Source organism: Motacilla alba, chromosome 17 (genome assembly GCF_015832195.1).
Source record: "Motacilla alba alba isolate MOTALB_02 chromosome 17, Motacilla_alba_V1.0_pri, whole genome shotgun sequence".
NCBI classification, from domain to species: Eukaryota; Metazoa; Chordata; class Aves; order Passeriformes; family Motacillidae; genus Motacilla; species Motacilla alba.
Window position 1 is genome coordinate 3,673,884 of NC_052032.1, and position 21,670 is coordinate 3,695,553.

Genomic DNA, 21,670 nt, shown 5'->3' on the forward strand with positions numbered 1-21,670 from the left:
CTGCTTGCAAAGCACCACATTCCCCTGAAGATTTTGCACCTGCTGCAAGATGAAGATAAATTCAAAGGCACTGGAGTAAACACTCAGCAAACAGCCCCTCCAAACGCACCGTGTCTCCTTTGAAATATCATTTCCTTGTGCATTTAATTACTCACTGCTTTGTACACTTTCCTTCACCCGCCCAGAAGACAAGGAGGGGGGAAAAAGCCCAACAAAACTCTGGGCTCAATTCTTCTTAATATTGGTAGTGCTGTCTAAATTTAGGGGGGGGGGGGGGGGGAACTAAAAAAAAAGAGGAAAAAAAAAAGAGAAAAGGTGTGTTCAGAACACGTATGGATTTACGAGTGACACAAATATCCCGTGTTCTCAGTAAGATGTTTCTAAATCAGGCTCATAAATACATGCTTGGGAGATTAGTCTATAAAAAAAAATAAACTTTAATTACCCCCTCTTTATCAGCACACAGCCCGTGGTGTTAACCATATGTGGGTGTTAAACGCCAAGTGCTTTGCAATCTTCCCCACCCCCGGGAGACAAAAGCATCCCAGCATCACCGGAACGCTCCGCGGCCACTCGCATATGGAAATGTATTCCCAGCTCCCGAGAAGACGGGGCTGGGGAAGGCGAGCGGGAGAACAGCGAGTGCTGGGAGGGCTGAGCAACCCCTGCCGAGCTGGGCTGCATGCACAGCACCCAGCCCGGGGACAGCAGCACCTCTGGGGGACAGCAGCATCCCCGGGGGACAGCAGCACCTCTGGGGACAGCAGCATCCCCGGGGACAGCAGCATCCCTGGGGACAGCAGCACCTCTGGGACAGCAGCACCGCTGGGGACAGCAGCATCCCTGGGGACAGCAGCACCTCTGGGGAGAGCAGCATCCCTGGGGACAGCAGCACCTCTGGGGAGAGCAGCATCCCTGGGGACAGCAGCATCCCCGGGGACAGCAGCACCCCTGGGGAGAGCAACATCCCTGGGGACAGCAGCACCTCTGGGGAGAGCAGCACCTCTGGGGAGAGCAGCATCCCCGGGGACAGCAGCACCTCTGGGGACAGCAGCATCCCTGGGGAGAGCAGCACCCCCGGGGACAGCAACATCCCTGGGGACAGCAGCACCTCTGGGGACAGCAGCATCCCCAGGGGACAGCAACATCCCCGGGGGACAGCAGCACCTCTGGGGAGAGCAGCATCCCTGGGGACAGCAGCATCCCCGGGGGCAGCAGCACCCCTGGGGAGAGCAACACCTCTGGGGGACAGCAGCATCCCCGGGGACAGCAGCACCTCTGGGGGACAGCAGCACCCCTGGGGACTGCAACATCTCTGGGGACAGCAGCACCCCTGGGGACAGCAGCACCTCTGGGGAGAGCAGCACCCCTGGGGGACAGCAGCATCCCTGGGGGGCAGCAGCACGTCTGGGGGACAGCCCAGCCCAGCCCAACCCAGCTTGGGGACAGCAGCATCCCTGGGGGACAGCAGCACCCCTGGGGGACAGCAGCACCTCTGGGGGACAGCCCGCCCAGCCCAGCCCAGCCCAGCCCAGCCGACACCCCGGGATGCTCCCGGAGCACGCCGGTGTCGCTGCCGTGCTGGAGGAATCGGGCTCCTAATGATCGCCGTTCTGCTCCAGCAGAGGCTCATTAATAGGATAGAGCAGCGTTTCCAGGACAGCCTCACACACAGACACGTCCCGAGGTGTTCCACGAGGGGCAGATCGTGTCCAATCAAGTCAAACGCCAATTAAGATGAGCAGTGGTTGCTGGCAGGAGGCGCTGGACAGGGAGCAGCCCTGCACGGGGAGGGAGCGGCACTGCCTGTGTCCCCTCCTGCCCTGCAGCCTCCTCTTCCTCAGCAGGATGGGCCCTCTGGGGGATGGGATGGGGAACTGGGATGGAAAATGGGGATGGGAAATGGGGATGGGCAATAGGGATGGGATGAGAAATTGGGATGGGATGGTATAGGAAATGGGGATGGGAAATGGGGGTGAGATGGGATGGGACAGGATGGAATGGGATGGGAAATGGGATGGGAAATCGGGATGGGATGGGATGGCAGATCCTTCTTCCAGTCAGTCACAGCTCTCCTGCACCATGACCCCACCAAGCCTTCCCACAGTACCCAGCCCCAGAGCCCCTTCCTTCTAAAGGGGAGGGATGTGGATGCAATGAGCCCACCCCAGGCAGGGGGGGAGAGCACAGGCAGGAGTTTCATCACACACCATCTACACCACACCTGGTCCCAGCCTCTTCTTGAGTCTTCCATCTCCATCTTCTCCACTGCAGCCCTGGACAAATCCCAATGAAGGTGCTCACAGCTCCAGCCCAGATCTGGGTCAGAGCTTGGGCACTGGGCAGTCTCCGGCCTCATCCCAGAGCCAGCAGGATGTGGGTCAGCCCTGAAGTGGCAGCTTTGCTCCCCCTGTGTTGGGGGAGACCCCTGAGGAGACCCTCCAAGGACGCAGAGGGTGCACAGAGGAAGGGATGGGGGAAAGGAGGAGGAAAGGCAGCCACGTTGTGCAGCAGAAGGGTGAGATCAGTCGCTTCTGGATTTATAGAGGATTAGATCTTGCTGAGCACATGCTGAATCAGATTAATACTATTAACATTTATGAATTATCCTCTAGCAATTAGCCGAGGTGTCATCCAGCACAGCACAGCACAGGGAGCTGCAGGAAAGGCAGCCCTGGGCTGTGGGTCAGGGGGAGGAGGATGCCAAGGGGTGGCTTGGGCACTGTGGGGAGGCTGGGGTTGGGCTGCTGGACCCCACAGCAAGGTCAAGGGCTCATTGACCAAGCTCCCAGTGAGCTCTTGTGCTCCTCCAGCAGCCTGAGCCTCGGCTCTTCAGGTGCTCCTGGAGTCATAAAGCCTTATGTACTGAATAAATGTATTTGCTTCCTAATTATACAGCTGCTGGTGGTGCTCCCCCTGTGCTCTGAGGCATTGTGCTGCGGCCGGCAGGGAGACCTCGCCAGCAAATTCCAACCACGAGGAGGAAGGGGGCAAATGCAAAGCCTTGAAGGCTGGGCAAAGAATGAGCAGCTGAGGAGAAGGGGGAAATACAGATGACCAAAGTGGCACAGGCTGAGATGCTGATCCACCAGCCCCACCAGCAGCAGGGTCACAGGGGCAGATTCTCCTGCCCACACATCTCAGACCTTCTGGCACAGCAAACGAGGGAAGAATTTGTGCAAACTCAATTTGCTCTCCTGGCACTGTTATATTTTTTTTGCATTTCTCTGGGCAGGGACAATTAAAATCAATGAAGTCAGTTTTGCTTTCATGTTCTCAGTGCTGAATTGGTTGAGATAAAATCACATTAAAGAAACAGCTACATATTTAAAGGTAGATATTGCCTGCACTGGAATTTTCTTTCATGAAAATCAATGAAAGCACTTCTCCTGGAATTAAGGCCTGATCTTTTTTTTTGTTTTACACTCCAAATGAGTCCCAATTTTACAATATACAAGCACAAAGGCAAATCGGAGTGGAAGGTTTCATTTTAAGGAGAAGGGAAAGCAATTTTCAATACAGTGTAGCAAAAACATTATTCCTACAGGAAAAAAGGGGGAAAAAAAGTAATCATTATCTATGAAATAGTTTGTGTTGAGTCACAGCCCAGGGAGGATTGTGCTCGGTGAGGGAAGGGCTGGTCAGACAGATGAATTGATTTTAGAAACCAGGAGGAGAGAGAAGTGATGGAGGCCAGGGTGGGAGGGAGGACTCAGGACACGGCAGGAGATGTCCCAGGGACTGGTGGCAAGAGATGTCCAAGGACTCAAGTTGTTCATCCTGGCTGGACCTTCACCACACCCCACACTGCCTGCTGTCCCATTGTCATCCTGCAGGCAGAGCTGGGACTGGGGAATTGGGCTGCAGTCTCAAAAAAAAAAAAAATAAATAAAAAGGAAAGTCCCAAACCATCCTTTGCCTCCATCCATTATTTTTGGAATAGATGCAAACTGACAGAACAGGATGAGAATACAAATCTCTGCAACAGCTCCCCAGCCTTGGGGCACATCCCCTTGTGCCTCAGTTTCCCCCACAGCCAAACATGACGCAGGAACAAATGCGACATCCACCACCCTCTGCTCCCTTTCCTGCTGCAGCCGGGAGACAAATCCATCGTGCCACAGGAATCCACAACCAAAGGCATCTTCATTTCCCAAGCAGCACCAGCCCTCGCCCTCCTCCCGCCTGCATCCAGCTCCGTGTTTATGTTCAGCTTCCTGGGAAACAAGAGGCTCGTTACCATGCGGAGGGCGACAGCAGAGCGATTAGTGAAATTTGTTACCCACATGCTCTGAACAAAATTAAATTAAAAGTGCTGCTTTGCTGTCAAGATAAGGGCCAAGCCGGAGAGATAATTTTTCACTCTCAAACACTCAATTACTCGCTGAGGCTGTATCAGATACAATCGGAAAATAAATAAATAAATAAATAGGAAGACCCGCACTGCCTCCAGGAACAGATGTAAAAGCCTTTATCTCCAGCGCAGTCCAGGGAAGTTAAAGTGCCTGCGGCCGCTGCAGCTCCAGCAGCGTTTACCTGCAGCCCCCGGGGCTGCCCAGCCCCAGCTTCCAGCAGCAGCTCCGTACCCCGAAGGGCAGGAGCATGAGTGCACCCCTGAAGGGCAGGAGCATGAGTGCACCCCACAGCTACAGCCACCAGCCATGAAGGGAGCCAAGAGCAGGCTGGAGCAAGCCCAGCCCAGCTTCCCTGCACAGCCAGAGTCCAGCAGGAACGGAGAGGGACTCAGAATGGGTTTTATGGGCTGTTGCAGTGCCTCATTGCTCTGCAGGCAAAATAAGCCATCATGAAAAAGCACCGCATTTGTTCACTAGCTGGAAAAGCAGCATCCATGACAGAGAGCAGAGAATGGCTGGGAATAAGGAGCGTCCCCCACTGTCACACTGCCCTGGACATCTCAGTGCGAGCATGGCTGTGGTGCAGGGGGCAGCCTGCGGGGAGGGAGGGACCTCGGTGCTCTGGGGCATAAAGACAAGATTGGTATCATGAAGGCAACTCATTCCTGACATTTGGGGATCTGCAGGCCACATGGGAGCTGCGGTGTCCCCTCTGGGCTGCTCTTTCCTGGCCTCACAAAGAGCAGCACAGCTCCATGAGCCATGAACCAGCTGGGTGTGCACCACCCAGGCTGACCTGTCTGTCTGTCCCTGCAGGGAGCACCCGTGTGTCCCTTCCTGAGAAGTGATCCTAAAGGCTCTGTGTCCCTTCCTGAGGAATCCCAGAGGCTCTGTGTCCCTTCCTGAGAAATCCTAACAGCTCGGTGTCCTTCCCTGAGGAATCCTAAAGGCTCTGTGTCCCTTCCTGAGAGATCCTAACAGTGTTGTGTCCCTTCCTGAGGAATCCCAACAGCTCTGTGTCCCTTCCTAAAGGATCCTAAAGGCTCTGTGTCCCTTCCTGAGGAATCCTAACCTGTCCATGCCCAGAGCTGATCACACGAGGTGGGGATGGACACAGGGCTGCCAGGAAGGGAGAAGCATCCTCAAGGACAGACAGACAGCAGCAGACACAGACAGACCCATTCTTCCTTCATGCCCCTGGAAGCAGCCCAAATTGACATGTTTGCTTTATCCCCTTTTGTCTCCCCCAGTCTGAAGGCGAGGCAAGCCTAAGGCAGAGCGGGGAGGCAATCCCCTGAGGAGTGTGGAAGAGTGAGGTGATGTCCTGCCTGCAGTACTCACTCAGCCCCAGTGAGGCCAGAGGCATCAGCCAAGAGAACAGTGCCCAAATTTCATTCTGCACCTCGTTTAGTTCCCCATGAAATAATAACTGCCTGCTGCCTCTGGAGATGGGAGAGGATCAAAGCGAAGCTTCCTCATATGTAGTAGACTCCGAATACCTAATATTCCCTTATAAAAGGCCTTGTTTTAAACACCAAATACAGAGGCAGATCAAAGCTCAGCTTCTCATTTCTCTAACAGCCCTCAGAAGGCTCCGCCAGCCAGCCCAGCACACGCACACACGGGGCTGACACCAATCCAAGGTACATAATTGAACTCTGCTAATTTGTCAAAACCATCACCGCGCGCTATGGAAACAGCCAGGTGCCTTGTTCACCGAGACCTCAGCTGAGGAGCATCCCAGAGCCATGCCCTCCCTTCCCTGAGGTGCTGGGGGGCTGGAACGGGAGCTGTGCAGGAAAACAGAGTGGGATGTTTCCCCCCTTCCTATTTTAGCAGGAGATGCCAGGAGGGGTGAAGCAATCCCAGACCCAAGCGTGGGGGAGCAGGCTCAGGGTGGTGCAGCTGGAGCTCAAGCAGATACCAGAGACAGCGTGAGGAGCAGCAGCCAGCTGAGGACACTCCATGAGACACCCCAGGTGGGTGGACACTGTGCTGGGTGCCCTCCAGCATACCTCAACCATCACAGGAACAAAATCATCCCTTTGCCTTTGAACCCCAACTTTGTGTCTGGGTGCCCGGCAGCTCTGTACCTGATCTCTGCTGGATGGGGAGTGACATCAGCCCCTGACTCTGGGGTCTGGCAGCAGTAATGGGAACCCCCTGCCAGGTCCCAGGGCCTCCCAGCAGGTCACAGAGGCTCAGACTAGAGTGCAAGGGAGGGCAGACAGTCTGTGGGTCTAAAAGACAAATGGGCTTGGGATGGCTCAGCCCCTCGCAGGGTCTCCAAACAGCATCATCATTTTCCCTGCCTCAGTTTCCCCCAACCCAGGAAGCTGAACAGCATCTGCTGCAGATTTTTTGTGTTACAGAGCAGCTGCTTTGTGGCCTGAGAAAGCAGAAGGAGGTGCAGGAACCTTGTCTGTGCCTCCCCTCCAGGAGGTGGGGCTCATTATACTCATGGAATCCTCAATGAGATGGGCAGGGAGCTGATACAGCCTTGGAGTTACAGTGCTGCTGCTTCCCCACCTTTCACTATTCGGTGCTGCCTGTGACCAGGAGAACTCGGGACTGCACAGTCACACCTGGAGCTGAACATATTTTGCTGGGCACAGGGCAAACCTCACCCCAGAATGAGAGGGATGGAGCAGGAGTGGAGTTTGTGCACAGGGCTCTGCCTCCTTGCTTTAGGGGGATTTTTGCTACTAATATTTTTCTCTGAAACTCAGAGTGGAACCTGACTGAACACATCCCACCCTGAAGCATCAAGGCTTTGATATGGCCAGCGGGGGATGTGGATTGACATCCTTACAACGCTGTCAGGTTCTCTCTCACAGAGACTTCAGCGCTGGTGGAAGGTGCAATGACCGACAGCCCCGGAGACAGGAGCCATCTGTGCACCACAGCCAGAATGAAAAGAAGCTCCCGCAGTTCCTGGCACTCCCAGGGAAATGGGAGAGGGGGGCCAGCCCCCACAGCAAGCAGAGCTTTGTGGTGCACAAACCTGTTGCAAATAGGTTGCAAGAAAATCTGATTTCTGGAAATCCTCGAGGAGTCAGCGCTGAGGGTCAGCAGGAAGGAGCAAACCAGCCATCCCTGGCCCCAGCTGAGGGTCACTTCAGCCTCTGAGCACAGAGCTGTGCACAGCCTGACAGCCTCTTCAGGACGTGTTTCACTTGGAAAAGCAATCTGAGTTCCAGCTCCCTTGAGACTGCATGCCACAGAGCAGAGCGCACCCTGATCCGTCAAAGGGGAGACTGGGGAGCTGGTGTGGGCACAAGCAAGGGACTGTGGTGAAGAGAAGGGGTGTCTCACTGAAGATCTGGGAGTGAACAGAGCACTTCTTGGCATAAGCCAGCAATGCTTCTCCCAGCTCAAATCCCAGAGACGGGGCTGAGCCCAACAGCCAACACCAAGACTCCAGGAGAAGACCTCCTCTGCTTTATTCCTTACACTCTTCTCCTCTGTAATTTCTCTGGAGACTTTCCAAAGACATGACAACATCAGTGTAAGGGCATCCCACAGCCCCAGAGGCCGGGGAGGTGAGCGGTGCAGCATGCTGTGACCACAGAAGGTGCTGCCTCTTCCTTCTCCATGTATTCCTGCACTGAAAACCAGGTACCAGTGGCTCTGCTGCTCCTGAGCTACCAGAACAAACTCTCCCTTGCTGAATATTGTCCTGTGGGAATGTCTCTCTAATCTGCCTTGCCACAGCACCAGAGAACCTGCTGTCCCCTCCTTCTCCAGGAGACACAGGAGGCCACTTAACCAAGCTCAAATAAAAGCAAACCTGCACACCTCCTAAGTGGAAACTTCCCATCGCATCATCTGGGATCAATGCCTTGACAGTGCAAGTAATTAGGCTCAATCCTACAAAATCTTATCCGAGGAGAGAAACCCCAAGGAATCCCTCTCCTTGGACCTGATAACTATCCAAAGGCACCTGCAACGACACGCAAGCCTGGCGAAATCGATAGGGGAACATCATTGTAAGAATTAACTGTATCTGACGATGCATCCTTCTCTATTAGAGTTACGAGCCCGTCCAATTATGGATCTTGGCTGAACTTGTAATTATGAGTTCGGTACTAGGACTTCCCACTCTGCTATTGCTTTGCCTCCATGAGGGAGAGGAGAGTCAATGAAAGGATAATGGAAAATTCCTTTCAAGGATGCAGTGATGGCCAAATTTATCTAGACAGGAGGGGAAGTACAATGGGCACTTTATGCAAGACAATTCCCTCAGTTAGCCCCCAGTGAACACGAACAAACCAGGTTTTCACAGCATTGCTCAAACACTAAGGCAGATCTAACAGCCAGCCCTGTGCGACGGCGCGAGGCAGCTCTGCCTCCTGAATTCCCTTCAAACCCAGCCATCAAAGCTGCCCAGGTGAACAACAGCTTATTCACAGGGAAAGAAAGGAATTCTTCCCATTCATCTGTTCCTTTATATTTGCCCTACAAGGAAGCTAAAACCAACAACCAAAAACCAACATAGACGTCAATAAAAATATCTTTGTACCCGACATCCAGTATGAGCCTTTTTCAAGGGACTTACAGAGCAGCTGACCTCAAGGGAAATGGCATCAAGGCATCCTTGAAAAGATTTATCTGCCTCTCATTAAAACACACTTTTCCATACCTTCCCTGTGCCCTATCACCCCTTTCCCTAGGGGAAGCTGAAAAAACCCCAAACTTCAGTGGCTTTTCCAAGGTACCCAAAGGCTGTCACAGGCTGCCAGTATTCCTGAATAAGACACTGCAAAAGCTAATCCAGCACCAGGACAAGGGGAAATGGCTTCAAACTCTGAGAGGGTAGGGTTAGAAGAAAGTTTAAGCTTAAGCTTACTGGGAAAAAATTTATTGACCATAAGGGTGGGAACATGCTCACGCAGGTTGCCCAGAGAAGCTGTGGCTGCCCCTGGATTCCTGGATCCCTGGAAGTGTTCAAGGCCAGGTTAGACAGGGCTTGGAGCAACCTCAGATAGTGGAAGATGTCCTTGGCCATGGCAGGGGGTGGAACAAGGTGATTTTAAGGTCCCTTCCTACCCAAACCATTCTGGGATTCTGACTTTATCATTTTCCCCTGAAACACAGGTTTGTACTGCAACAGGTAAGGAACTCACGAATCCTCTAATTCTTTTCATCGAAAGCTCATTTTAAAGAAATCATCATGGTGATGATTTCTCTTGGTTCTAAAACACATGGGGAAAAAAAAAAAAAAAGAGAGAGAAAGAAAGAAAAAAAAAAAAAAAAAAAAAGCCCAGACTCATAAAATTGAAGGCCCAGCCTTTGAGCAGGAACAACTGCGGCACACCCCTGTGCATGTGTGTGTTTATTCCCGGAGCTGATCAGAGGTGTTGAGGCAATTTCACATTCAAATAAACACACTGGAAGCATTTATGGGAATGGCTCATCATGGAAACAAATGGGGCCGCGTGCTGCCGCGGTGGGCACCGGCATCTATCTGGCTGCCGCGCTCTGCCGAGGCCCGGCTCCCTGCACAAAACAAATGGAGGGAGCAGACCCACTGTGCAATTTTTAAATTGCTTCCCAACGGAGTTATTTCCCGACAGCGATTTTTCAAACCCAGTAGCAGCAGCAGCAGCAGAACTCGTCCTTTCCTCCACCAAACGGCTCGGGCTGAGAGTCCCGAAAAAACCGACCCGGCGTGATGTGATGAGAGGAAATGCGGACACTAATTTCAAACTCCAGATGATATTTCAGTTTCTTGGCTTCTCTAACTCACAAAAGAGCCTAAAGGGACTTGGGTCTACAAATCCCTGCCCCAACCCTCGTTTTGAATTTGTTCTTTTTAATTGCCTTTGTGCCAAGTGGAATGCTGGGCAATTTTCATCCAATGAATGCTTTGCATGGGAAATAAAGGGCAGAAAACAGGAGTTTGGAGCAAGGAATCGCCAGGGTAACCATCCCCGACAGCTGCACTGGTGCCAGGATGAGGACAGACACAACCACTCCCCACTAGTGCAGCTTTGGGGAAGTGCCAGGGCATGTGGAGGGTAACTGATATTAGAAATCATCAAAGAAACCCAGAACCTCAGCAATATCACTGGGAAATGGGATCTGTGGCTCCTGCACGGTGCTGCATCACACTAACAGCACATCTTGGGATGTGCTTACCACTACAGACTGGCGTGGCTGTCCTTTAGACTTGGGCAGCATCAGACACCGTCACCCATGGGACAGCCAAGGGGCTCAAGCATTTCTTTCCCCTGACACCAGTGTGCAGTCACAGGTGTGACTGTGACTCCTGTACCTTTGCTTCGCCTCCGGCTCCGATACTGCTCCGTGTAGAAGGTGAGCTGGGTTTCATCGTCCGCCTCTGAGCCAGAGTTGCCTTTGGCACGTCCAAACCCGATCCCACCTGCAGGCAACAGAGAGGAAAGAATCAGCCCTGGCAGCTGGGATGCTCAGGAGCAGGTGGAGCCAGGAGCTCCTCAGCAGAGCTGAGGATTTGGCCAGCAACCCCCACTCCTTGCTAAGGTTCTTTGCTTGGGGTCACCAGTAGTGATCAGGAACTTTTACCATTCATGATTCCATCAAAAACCAGGACCCCCCAGTGCCTTTAGTGATGTGAATGTAAGAAGACACATTCTACCCTCAGAAATAACAACACAAATATATTTCAAGGGACTTACAAAGAAAACCCCTGAGTGTGGCAGCTGCTCTCCCCAAGGACACCTGCATGGTGAAATGCAGCGAATGTTAGCAAACCCAGCAAGGACAAATGGTACAGGGGGAATACAGCCCTTGGGGGGCACCCAGGACCCCCTGAGGGTTTTTCCTGCTCCTCAGCACCCAAAATGACCCATGTGCTCCCCCAGCTTGCTGTGACAGCAGCAGTCAGGACTGACAGGAGCAGGGCTGGCCCAAGGTTCACCCGGCCTCCTCCTCTCCAGATTGGTGTGGGATGCAGCAGGAGCTCAGCTGGCTCCATCCCCAGACCCACCAAGAAGCAATGGATACTTAAAAAGCACCACAGACTCTAATTGGCAGAAGTCCTTCAATCTTTGCAGAGCTTAAAGAAAAGAGGCCTCTGGGGGTTGACAGTGGCCCTTTAAACTGCCATTAAAATATTTTACTGTTTTTAAAAAATCTTTTATTCTAGGCAGCAGAACAATTTCCCCATTTCTTGGCAGGAGAACAGAAAATGAGCGGTGCCTTCTGCCCTCTGGAATCCTTAATCACGGGGATGAGAGGTGGCTGGCAGGAGCCAGAGGGACAGCAGGAGCTCGGCACGTGGCTCCTGCCCTGGCCATGCCCTGCCCTGGCCGAGCAGTGCCCTCCAGGGCAGTCTCAGCAGCGGGGCAGGAAGGGGCTCTGCTGGCTCCTTTGCTCCTGGAAGCAGCAGGAAGGGTCAGTGCTTGCACGCAGCAGCATTTAGTGCTTGGGCAGAGGGCTGGGGGGTTTAAAGATTCCAAACCATGACCCATCATCAGCCCCTCTTCAGCCACAAACACCACAAAAAACATCCAGTGCCATGATACACCCACACAAGGGGTGTGAGAGACACAGCAGAGCGGTAAGACCAATGAGACTTATTTGAATGAGTGAGGAAAATCTTAATTAACCTGGGCTTCTAATGCAGGCCCTTGGGCAACCAGCCAGGGCTGCAGCGCTGCTGCAAATCCCCTTCTCACTGAGCAGGGTTGGTGAGGGCTGGGGGACAGACAGCAGCCATGGGAGAGTCCCCTCACTGCTGAGAGCTCAGCACAGCCACTGCCCCTGCCTGGGACAGGGACCTGGACGCTGCCTGTGCAGGCAGGACGTGGCACATCCCTCTGTCACCTTCCCGTGCACCAGAGCTGGCCCCTTTTGCACAGGCAGATGGCTGGGGTGGACAGAGGGAGCCACGTGGTGCTCTCTGAGCTGTCACACCCCTCTGAGGTGACCGGGCAGCTGGCACAGGCAGCAGCTGCTCTGCCAGCCACCAGCCCAGCCCCCTCCGGCCACTCTGCGTTTGTGTGCCGGCTGCGTCCCCGTGATGGATGGAGCTGACATGTTAAATTACTCAGGCTGGATGTCTTCAGAGAGCTGGTGACAGCGATATTGCATTTTCTGATTACCCAGCACTGAGCAGGATGTATAAATACAGCAGTTGCGAGACCCGGCGCGGGTCCCCAGCCCGCAGAGGAAACGTCTCCTCTGACCCAACATGCAGTGCCAGAGGTCAGCCTGGCAACACGAGCCTGGGGCACACGCACGGCTGCCAGGATGTGCTTTTACACCTTCGTGCCATCAAGGATGCTGGACCACATCTTGGTGGTGGTTTTGAGGATCTCAGAACCCAGTTGAGGCAATCTTGAGGACACAGGGACACTAATCCTCAAGTAATCCTGCCACGAACCTGATTTCATGTTTAACTGGCCCCAAAATCTGACCAAATTAGCCCCGTGAGACATTTACAACTGGGGCAATGCCTCCTTTTCCAGGTCCATTACCAGCCTTGATCACAGGCTGCTCACCAGGGCATGGGGCTGAGCATAATCATGATGGGGCCAAGGATGCTCACGGCAGAGAGCACCCACGAGCAATTACTGATGAACAAGGACAGCACTGAGATAAAGCCAAGCAGTCCTGCCTGCTCAGCATTCCCTTTCCTTCAAAAACAGGGAGAACACCCACTATCAGAAAACTAAAAGATCCTAATCACTGCAATCAGTTACAAACTGGAATAAGATGCTTTAAAGACAGAGAACAGGGAAATGGCAATTTTGAAGGGCTGGGCATCAGTAATGCACTGTAACTCTCTCCAGCAGCTCTCACAGGGAGATACACCCTCTTTACACCCAGTTTACTCCTGCTTTTGAGACTGGAGAAAAAACAAAGCTCCCCTTCCTCACCCAACCCATCTCCTGCCCAGCTCGATCAGCAGGCAGTGGGGCAGGAGGCAGGCAGGGAAGGGGAGCTCAAGGAAGATGCTCGTGTTTCTAATCCTGTTTGCAGATTTACAAACTCGTTAATCCCTTCAAATAGATCTCGGCTCAGGCAGGCGCCAGGGCAGGGCGCTTGTTCTGAGTGCAGCATTAATTTGGCGGGGAGCAGGGCGGGGTGCCAAGGCAAACACCTCGTTATGGTGTAATTAAAGACGGTCCCGTTAGTGCAGAGTGGGGGTAAGGAAATAAAATTCAGGAACCAGAGTCATCCCCAACGACTTTTTGTTAGCTGAAGCCACGTGTGTATTTTCAAAAGTGAGATTTTTGTCTGTAAAGAGGACATAAAGAACAAACATGACATTCTTAATCCTTTCCCTGAAGCCAGGAGCTCGTAGAACATCTCGGGGAAAGAGCTATAGATGTAAAAGGAATCAAAATTGAGTTAAAATAAAGAAATAACTAACAGGAGCTGTTTGGATAACTGCTATCTGAGGCCAAGCTGACCTCAGCTACTTAATCCTGCAAAGTTGGATGTTATAATAGAAGTGGAAGCTTAGTTTTGTCCCCAGCGGTGCCACCTTGGGTGACATCTCTGTGATCCCTCTGCCCTGCAGCCACTAACAATGGAAAAAGCATTCTCTGCTTCCTTTTCCTCCAGAAAAAGGGCAAATCCCTGTACCTACCACAGAATTCAAGACCCACAATTTTCCTCATCGACCACGTTGAGTTCACCCCATTCCATGCTCACTCACCCCATGCAATGTTGCCTTCTGGGGGTACAACAAGGCCCTCTGTTCCCAGGCTTCCCAGGAAAAACCGGGTGAGGAACGCCCTCCCCAGCACAGCACTAAGAGCTGGAAGGGCAATGCAATTAGCTAAGTGGAAATTTTCAGTTCAATTAATTCAACCATGAAAAGAGCACCAGAAAACTGGTAAAAAACAACAACCAAATGTGGTCAGAGAAAGGTAAAATAGATGCAGATTTAAGGAGAAAAAGAAAAATACACTAACTTTTTTTTTTTTTTTGAAACTTACCCAGTCAACTCCAAAACCATGAAAGTATAAAGAAAAAAAGCCCTTTAAAACAAAGCACCCTGTGGCAGGGGTATGTTCACACACACTGGCTTCACCTACAGCAGAGGAAAACTCTTCCTCCTCACCGACCTTCCCTCTTCCTTCTGTGTCTACCCAAAACACCCCAGCAGTGCAGGAGGTGCAGCAGCCAGGTGACAGAGCCATGGACTTCCACTGTGAAAAACTGGGATCATGCCGATGCCAGACAGCAGCCCTTGCACAGCCTGAAGGGTTTTATTGTCACTAAGGACCGACTCAAAGAGCTGGACACGGTATTACGACTCAGGTGAGGTGAAAGCTCCCAGGTGAACTCCAGAAAAGCCTCACCAGCAAAACTGATGCTCCACAGGCACCACAGGGCAGTCAGACAGGACAAGGTGAAAGCAGAGGTGTCCTGGCAAAAGCAGGGACCACGGATGAGCCCAGCTGAGCCTCAGCTCTCCTCCCTCAGGGAGCTCTGGCTAACTCGGGGCACAGCCAAGACTTCCACACCACAAGAACTGCATCCCCAGTAGGCAGCACATCCCGATGAACAGCACATCGTGTCTCAGGAGAAGGACCATTATGGGTTATTTCTTCCCAAATCCAGAGTGTTTTTAAAGCCCTGCCCCAGGAGAGGGCACCAGACCCCCTCTCTGTGCACAGCAGCCACCCCCAAGGCCACCTCCCAGCCCCCGGGCTGGGCACACAGCACGGTCCGGCCGCCAAACCCACACCCCAGCCCCTGCCCTGCTGCCTCTGCCCAGGGCATCGCTCCCCGCTTCTGGGGCAGCCAGGCTGGGATGCTCCGGGGCTGCGTTTCAGGATCAATAAACGCTCTGGAATGCAGCATCCCTCCCTGCAGGGCTGCCAGCCCCCAGCAGAGACCTCTTCCTTCCAGCCCTCCCCTCCCACCCTCGGCTCTCTCCAGCCTCGCTCTCCCTCAATTATTTATGAGCTCTGAATGTGCTTCACTCCACAGAAGTGCTTAGGGAGAAAGGTTGTATGAAAGAGTCATTAGACAAAATAAAGTTATATGGCACTGTAAATAGAGAGGGTGGTGTGGTTTGGTGGTGGTTTTTTTAAAAGTCAATCTACTTGGGAAAACCACCTTTCCCAGAGCTGCTGGAAACACTCAGGGCTAAATCAGATTTAATGAGGAGCAATGGGCAGCAGCTTATGCACACTCCGAGCAGGGAAGAAAAGCAAGGCAAAGTTTATCCCAGATTTGTTTCCCTGGGGCTGGGGATCAAGTTTGGATGGTTTATCCCATCCTTCTGAAGGAAGAGCACTCAGAAACCCTTTCAGGGCCTTTCCATAGAGGAGGAAATCCTTCTGCTGTCTGGAGTTCCTGCAGGGAGAGTGCTCCAGCTGTAGGGCTTTGATGAGGTTAAACATTAATTAAATCAAAACACAAGAAAATAATTACACACATGCATCCATCAGGCTGACTTGTCACTACCCAGAAACAAAGTTGGATGCAAACTCCATCAGCAGAACTGTCACGAGGCCGTTAGGAGGAAATGAATGTATCCCAAATGGACAATTTCATTTAGGGGGAGGAAAAAACACCTCTCATGGATTGCAATGGATTAATGAGGCAAAGGGTTTATGCTTGCAATGGGATGGAAAATGTAAACATCCCAAGTTGTGGTATCATCCTTTACCCTGAAGGGCTCTTTGCACTCCAGCCACTTGCCTGCCGGAGGCACGGGTAACCACAGGCTGCAAGAACAAAACCTCCAGCACAGAAGGAGCCAGGGAATGGGCAGGGAAAGGCATGGATCAGCTCAGCAACAGCACCCAGCCGCCATCTCTACAAGGAAAAAGATATTTGGATTAAGAGGAAAGAGGATGGATGGGATGGGGCTGTGCAGAGCGAGATCTCCACTGGAGACACTGGGACTACCTGGCTTTTTGGGGGTTTCTGAGGAGTGAGAGCTTGAAATCTCTTCTTTAGGGTGTGCTGGTGAGGGATCCCCGTGGCTGGAGACACTGGGAGTCAGAGTGCCCTCCTGAAGCCTGTGGGGTACATTCTGCCTCAGGCTCCTCACCCCTCACAGACTCTGGGTACAAAGCAATCTCATCTTCTCATACTGAGGACACCAGTGGGGAGAGATGGAGAGAGACCAACGGTGCTCTTGTCCTGATAACCACTGGTTTTCCCATGGTCACTGATAGGCAGAGGAGCCCTGGGGAGGTGGGAAGTGGGGTGGGGGTGTCTCCAGAGACTGGGGACAAGCCAGGCTGGCTCAGGGCCACTCTGCTCCCACTCAGCCAGAGGCTCTGCCTGCAGCTGGGCACTGTGTCGCCTCCTAAGCTCAGCTGCAAGGATTAACTGAGTTGTTCCATTAGTGACCAAAAAGCCTCTTACCTCCAGTTCAGAAATGAAATAAAAACACACTCAAAAGAAAAAAAAAAGAAAAAAAAAGAAGCTGGAGCAGGGAATCAAGGAACCTTTCCCTGACAGTCCCTGTGGACCCCAGAGCACCCACACTAAAATCCAGAGACATGTATTTGAATAACTACTAAAAAACAAACCAAATAATTTAAACCAGTTAAAGAGTCAGAACATTTTCTTCACACTAAGTAAATAATTTATGGGCAGAGCTATAATAAAAAAAAAAGCCCTCTCCAGGCCTGTATCGCAGGAAAACATATCAGGAATAAAAGATCACATTTCAGACTCATAAATAAATGAAAAACAAAACCAAGAGTAAACAGAGAGAAAATTATTTCCTTCCCAGCTCCCAGAGCTGACACAAAGACCCTCAGTGCACTGGGCAGATCATAGCCAAAGGACCTTCATCACCATCACCCCTGAAGGGATCTGGTATCTCCTCCTCCTCCAGAGATGGAGACCTGGACACAAACCCTTGGCACAGCCTTTTGCATGGTACAGCTTTTAGATCCAGGCTCCTAAAGCTCCCAAACACTGGGAAAGCAGAAAGAAGAGATGTCCCAACAATGTGAGTGACAGCCAAAATGGATTTCACCTCTTCATGAAACTAAAACCTGACAAGGAACTCTTTCATTGTGTTTTAGCTGGGGCAGCTGACGGGGACTTTGGGCTTTCAGCAGAATCCTTGGAGGGGACACAGTGTGACACAACTCACAGAAACCTCCACCAGGCCCCCCAGAGGATGCTGTGTGGGGTTTGTCCCTCTCTCACCCCACCACAGACGAGCTCAGGTGTCCCCACGCTCAGCAGTGAGGGTGAGGAGGCTCCCACCTTCCTCTCCAGCCAAGCTCCTCTGGCCATGGCTGATGCCTTGGAGTGGCTGCCTAGAACAGAGGCTAGACAGGATTAAGATAATAAGAGTTGGTATTTGTAGTAATTACATATCCTCTGAACAGAGAGAGACATAGTTCTCTCAGGATTTTAGAAGCTGGGGGAAACTTAGAAGAAAGAATTCAACCAATTATTATCTCTCTTTCTGTAACCATTGTTTATAGATATGATTCTCCAGAGTGTGCTATTCATAGTTCACCAAGAGTGTGAGAGGAGATTCCTAAAGGCCAATCACCACCATTGTTTCTACAAGAACTGTAGATTTCTAACAATAAAGTGTCTTTCCATGCCTTCTGCTGATGGAGTCTCCGTATCACCTTTGGCTGTCCCTGATACCCCTTGGGTGATAAGTATTTATTAAAGGCCTTCAACAGCCACACCTTGGGCAATCAAAGCCTCCCAGAGGCTGCACCCAAGCTGGACAATGGTCATAATTTCTTCAGACAGATATAAATTAGGTCTATTTGCATATCAGGGGTCAGTTCTCCAATTACAGCTTCAGATAATGACATCATACACCCCCAATATACCCCAATTCACTTCTGTTTGTCCTTTTTGTGGTCTGAGGTAGAGGGTGCCCTTGGATCTCAGGCTTAGAAGGATTGCTTTTTCTGAACAAAACGTGAAGACAGTTGTCAACGCTTCATATGGAGTTCAGACTTATACACCAATGTGTCACCATGATATTTTCTGAAAAATCCTCTTTGCCCAGGATTTTCTCCTGGGCAGCTGAGAAGCCTCAGTTTCTCCCGGTTGCGCTGCTTTGGAATGTGGTTGGAGATTGTTTATCCAAAATGTGAATTGTTTTAACTTAATGGCCAATCATGGGCCAGCTGTGTCAGACTCTCTGAGGAGTCACAGGTTTTTATTATTCATTCTCTTCTAGCCTTCGGATGTATCCTTTTCTCTATTCTTTAGTACAGTTTTAGTATAGCATGAATAGAATGGAATGGAATGGAATAATAAATCAGCCTTCGGAGAACTTAGAGTCAAATTCATCTCTTCCCTCGTCCTGGGGTCCTCACCACACTAATGTCTCACCATGATACTTTTATGACAATCCTTTGCTAGGATTTTTCTCCTATTCTAGCTGAGAAGCCTCGGAAAGGAAATCTAAACAATAACTATCTGATGGCTGTGGAATATGGTCTGGAGGTTGTTTACCAACAGGAGCACCTTTGATTGGTCTCACATTGAGTGTTTCTACTTAATGACCAACCATGGTTCAGCTGTGTCGACTCTCTGGGAGTCACGGGTTTTTGTTATTCATTCCTTTCTATTCCTTTCCAGCCTTCTGATGAATCCTTTCCCTCTATGAGAGATCTCTCATGATGACCTCTCATCATGATCTGATGAATCCTTTCTCCCTATTCTTTTAGTATAGTCTTAGTACAGCATTTTTGATATAATGCATATCATAATGTAATAAATCAGCCTTCTGAAACGCGGAGTCCAGATTCTCATCTCTTCCCTTGTCCTGGGACCCCTGGAACACAGTCACACTACGGCAGTAGAGGATGTGTAAACCATAAAAGCCCCAGTGCGTGGGCACGTACCTCGGGGCCGGCTGCGGCGCTTGCGTCGGCCCACGGAGGCGCTGCGCAGAGCGGGCTGCAGCTGCCCGATCTCGATGGGCGTGTTGGTGCGGAAGCTCTCCTTGAACTTCTGCATCAGCGACTCCACCGTCTCCTGCGTCACCTCGGGAGCTGCAACACCAGCAAAGGGGCTGTGGTTACTAAACAGCCGGGCCACCGCGTCCCCACTGCCCACGAAACCCTTCCTTGTGGAAGCTGGAGATGAGTCCTGGGGCAGGAGCTCTGCCAGGAACCTCTGACTTCACCCACTGGGACCCATCCAGCACTTTTCAGATCTTACCAAAGCCACCCATGCTAGAAAATTGTGAGTTTGCAGAAATTGCATTTTCCACACTGCTTGCCAGCATTTTGGATTGTTCCTTGCCTCTCCCCCATGTGCACTTGGAAGTGTCATGCCCTTATCCAGCCTGAAAGGTCCAAATCATTCAGGGCACTGAGCTGGCTTTGGGTCAGGCTTGACTTGACACCAGAAGCTCAGAACTGTACCCCAACCTTGGCAGTCTTTTAGGGCAGCAGGAACTCTCCAACAGGCAAGTTTGGGATTATTGGGAGGGCTGGGGTGGGCGTCAGGCAAAGAGCAGCTGGTCCAGGAATGCTCTGAGCTGCAGCAGGATTCCTTGGGGTCTCCCAGAGGCTGCACCCAAGTGCTGGGATGCAGCACCTGATGTCAGGAAACAACTTCCAGCAGTGCCCCACAGCATGTGCCACATAATACTGATATATACTCTTCTTCTTGCTCTCATACACCCTCAACTCAGTAATGCCAAAAAATTTCCCAGAACTTCCAATGAACCTCTCCACCTGCACAATGGGCAGGAACAGGAAATCTTGAAACCAGTCACAAAAAACAAAGATGAAATTTGGGATCAAAAGGCCTGTCCTGAAGGACACAGAGGTCTCCCAGGTTCAACATTGGTACAGCTTCTGTCAGCTCCTTAAAACTCATTAGCAGAACATAACCTCTGTCCCATCTCCATTTCCAGAGTCATAAAGTCCCCCCCATGAGCTCCAGAGGCTCCCCCCCTGCAGCATGGCTGTGTGGAGATGGCAGGGAGGGATGCCAGGTCCTAGAGCCACCACATATCCCACCTGGAGAAGGGATAAGTGAGCACCCTGGAGCTGCCAGCCTGCCGTGAGTTGTTATGTATCACCCCATCACATCTCCTGGATCCAGAGACATCAGAGGTGCACGACGCTCCTCAGGCAGCCAGCAAGCTCAGGGTGCAGAACTGCTCTGCACCACAGACACCAGCTCCCTTCCCAGGGTGGCGCAGGGAATTTAGAGTTAGAACAGAAGCTGGCCACGCAGAATGAGGCATTTGAAATTCTAGGCAAGGATTTCACATAAACACGGAATCTGCAGCACACAGTCCAACAGCCAGCCATGCTGCAGGGAACCCTCAGCACCCAGTGCCACACCAGGCCATGGAGCAGGTTCCCTTCCTTCTTGCTAAATCCCACACATAGACACACAGTTTGTGCTGATTGGGAGTGGGGCTGGCCCAGCCTCACCCCCAATGGGCGCAGCTGTGAGAGGCAGGTGAGCAGCACTGACAGCAGTGAGCCATGGAGTGCCCAGGGGTGCTGAGCAGCCACCAAAGGGAGCAGAGGGACACAGGGGCAGTACATGGACATGAGGGGTATAAAAGGTTGGGCTGAAGAACAAGAAGGGTGGACACTTGCAGCCTTCTGAAGAGGTCTGGTGTTGTTCTGTATGGGTTGAGGCTTTCTGATATTGTATGGTGACACTCTGTGTAGTGTGGCTGTCTCAACTGTGGCATATGCTGTGACACCCACAGGTGATGAGGTGATGTCCTCAGCCTCTCCAGGGTGCTTTCCTACCCCTCTGGGCTGCAGAGATGATTCTGAACTCTGCTGGGGCCACTGGGAGAGGGAGAACCAGAGAGCAGATCGGGAGGGCTTGGGAGAGGATCCCTCAACCCAGTGCTGCTGTGCTGGGAGAGCATCCACCCAGCCACACCAGGCAACAGGGAAACAAGGATCAAACACCCTGCCTGAGGTAAGCAGCAGCAAGGGGAGCCATTTCAGGAAAGCTCCAGAAAGAGAGGGAGCTAAGGGACCAGCTGTGTAATATCTTTGAATTTTCCAGTACCAAGCTCCCCCAGGAACCACAGACCAAAGACAGAGCTCCCCAAAGCCCCCAACATTTACAGCAGGCACAGCTGAATCCTGCAGTGTCAGGTGCCCCAGCAGGCAGCATCACAAGAGGAAAAAAATATATCCAGAGCAGGGAAAGGTCTCCAAAGAGCATCCAGTCCCATCCCCACAGCACACATTCCCCCTGAGGTGCCAGGGAAGGATGCTGTGGCAGCACTGAGGTGGCTCAGCCTCCTGCTGCCACGTTCACAGGGGGAAGCCTGACCCTGCAGCTCCCTTGCCCAGCAGAATGTGTGGCAGAGCCTCCCCTGAGCAGATGGAGAGTTAGCCAGACCCTGGGGCTGTGTGATACGGGACTTG

At 51.9% G+C, this 21,670-nt stretch overlaps 1 protein-coding gene across 1 annotated transcript in view; it reads right to left on the bottom strand.

Moving 5' to 3' along the window:
* ASTN2 (astrotactin 2) overlaps positions 1 to 21,670 on the bottom strand; it is a 323,686-nt gene that overhangs the window by 206,785 nt on the left and 95,231 nt on the right. Inside the window, exons 4-5 of the mRNA XM_038156713.1 lie at positions 19,154 to 19,303; positions 10,633 to 10,740 (exon numbers count right to left, since the gene is read on the bottom strand). Of these exons, the coding sequence (XP_038012641.1) occupies positions 10,633 to 10,740; positions 19,154 to 19,303 (258 nt within the window). The remainder of the gene's footprint in view (positions 1 to 10,632; positions 10,741 to 19,153; positions 19,304 to 21,670) is intronic.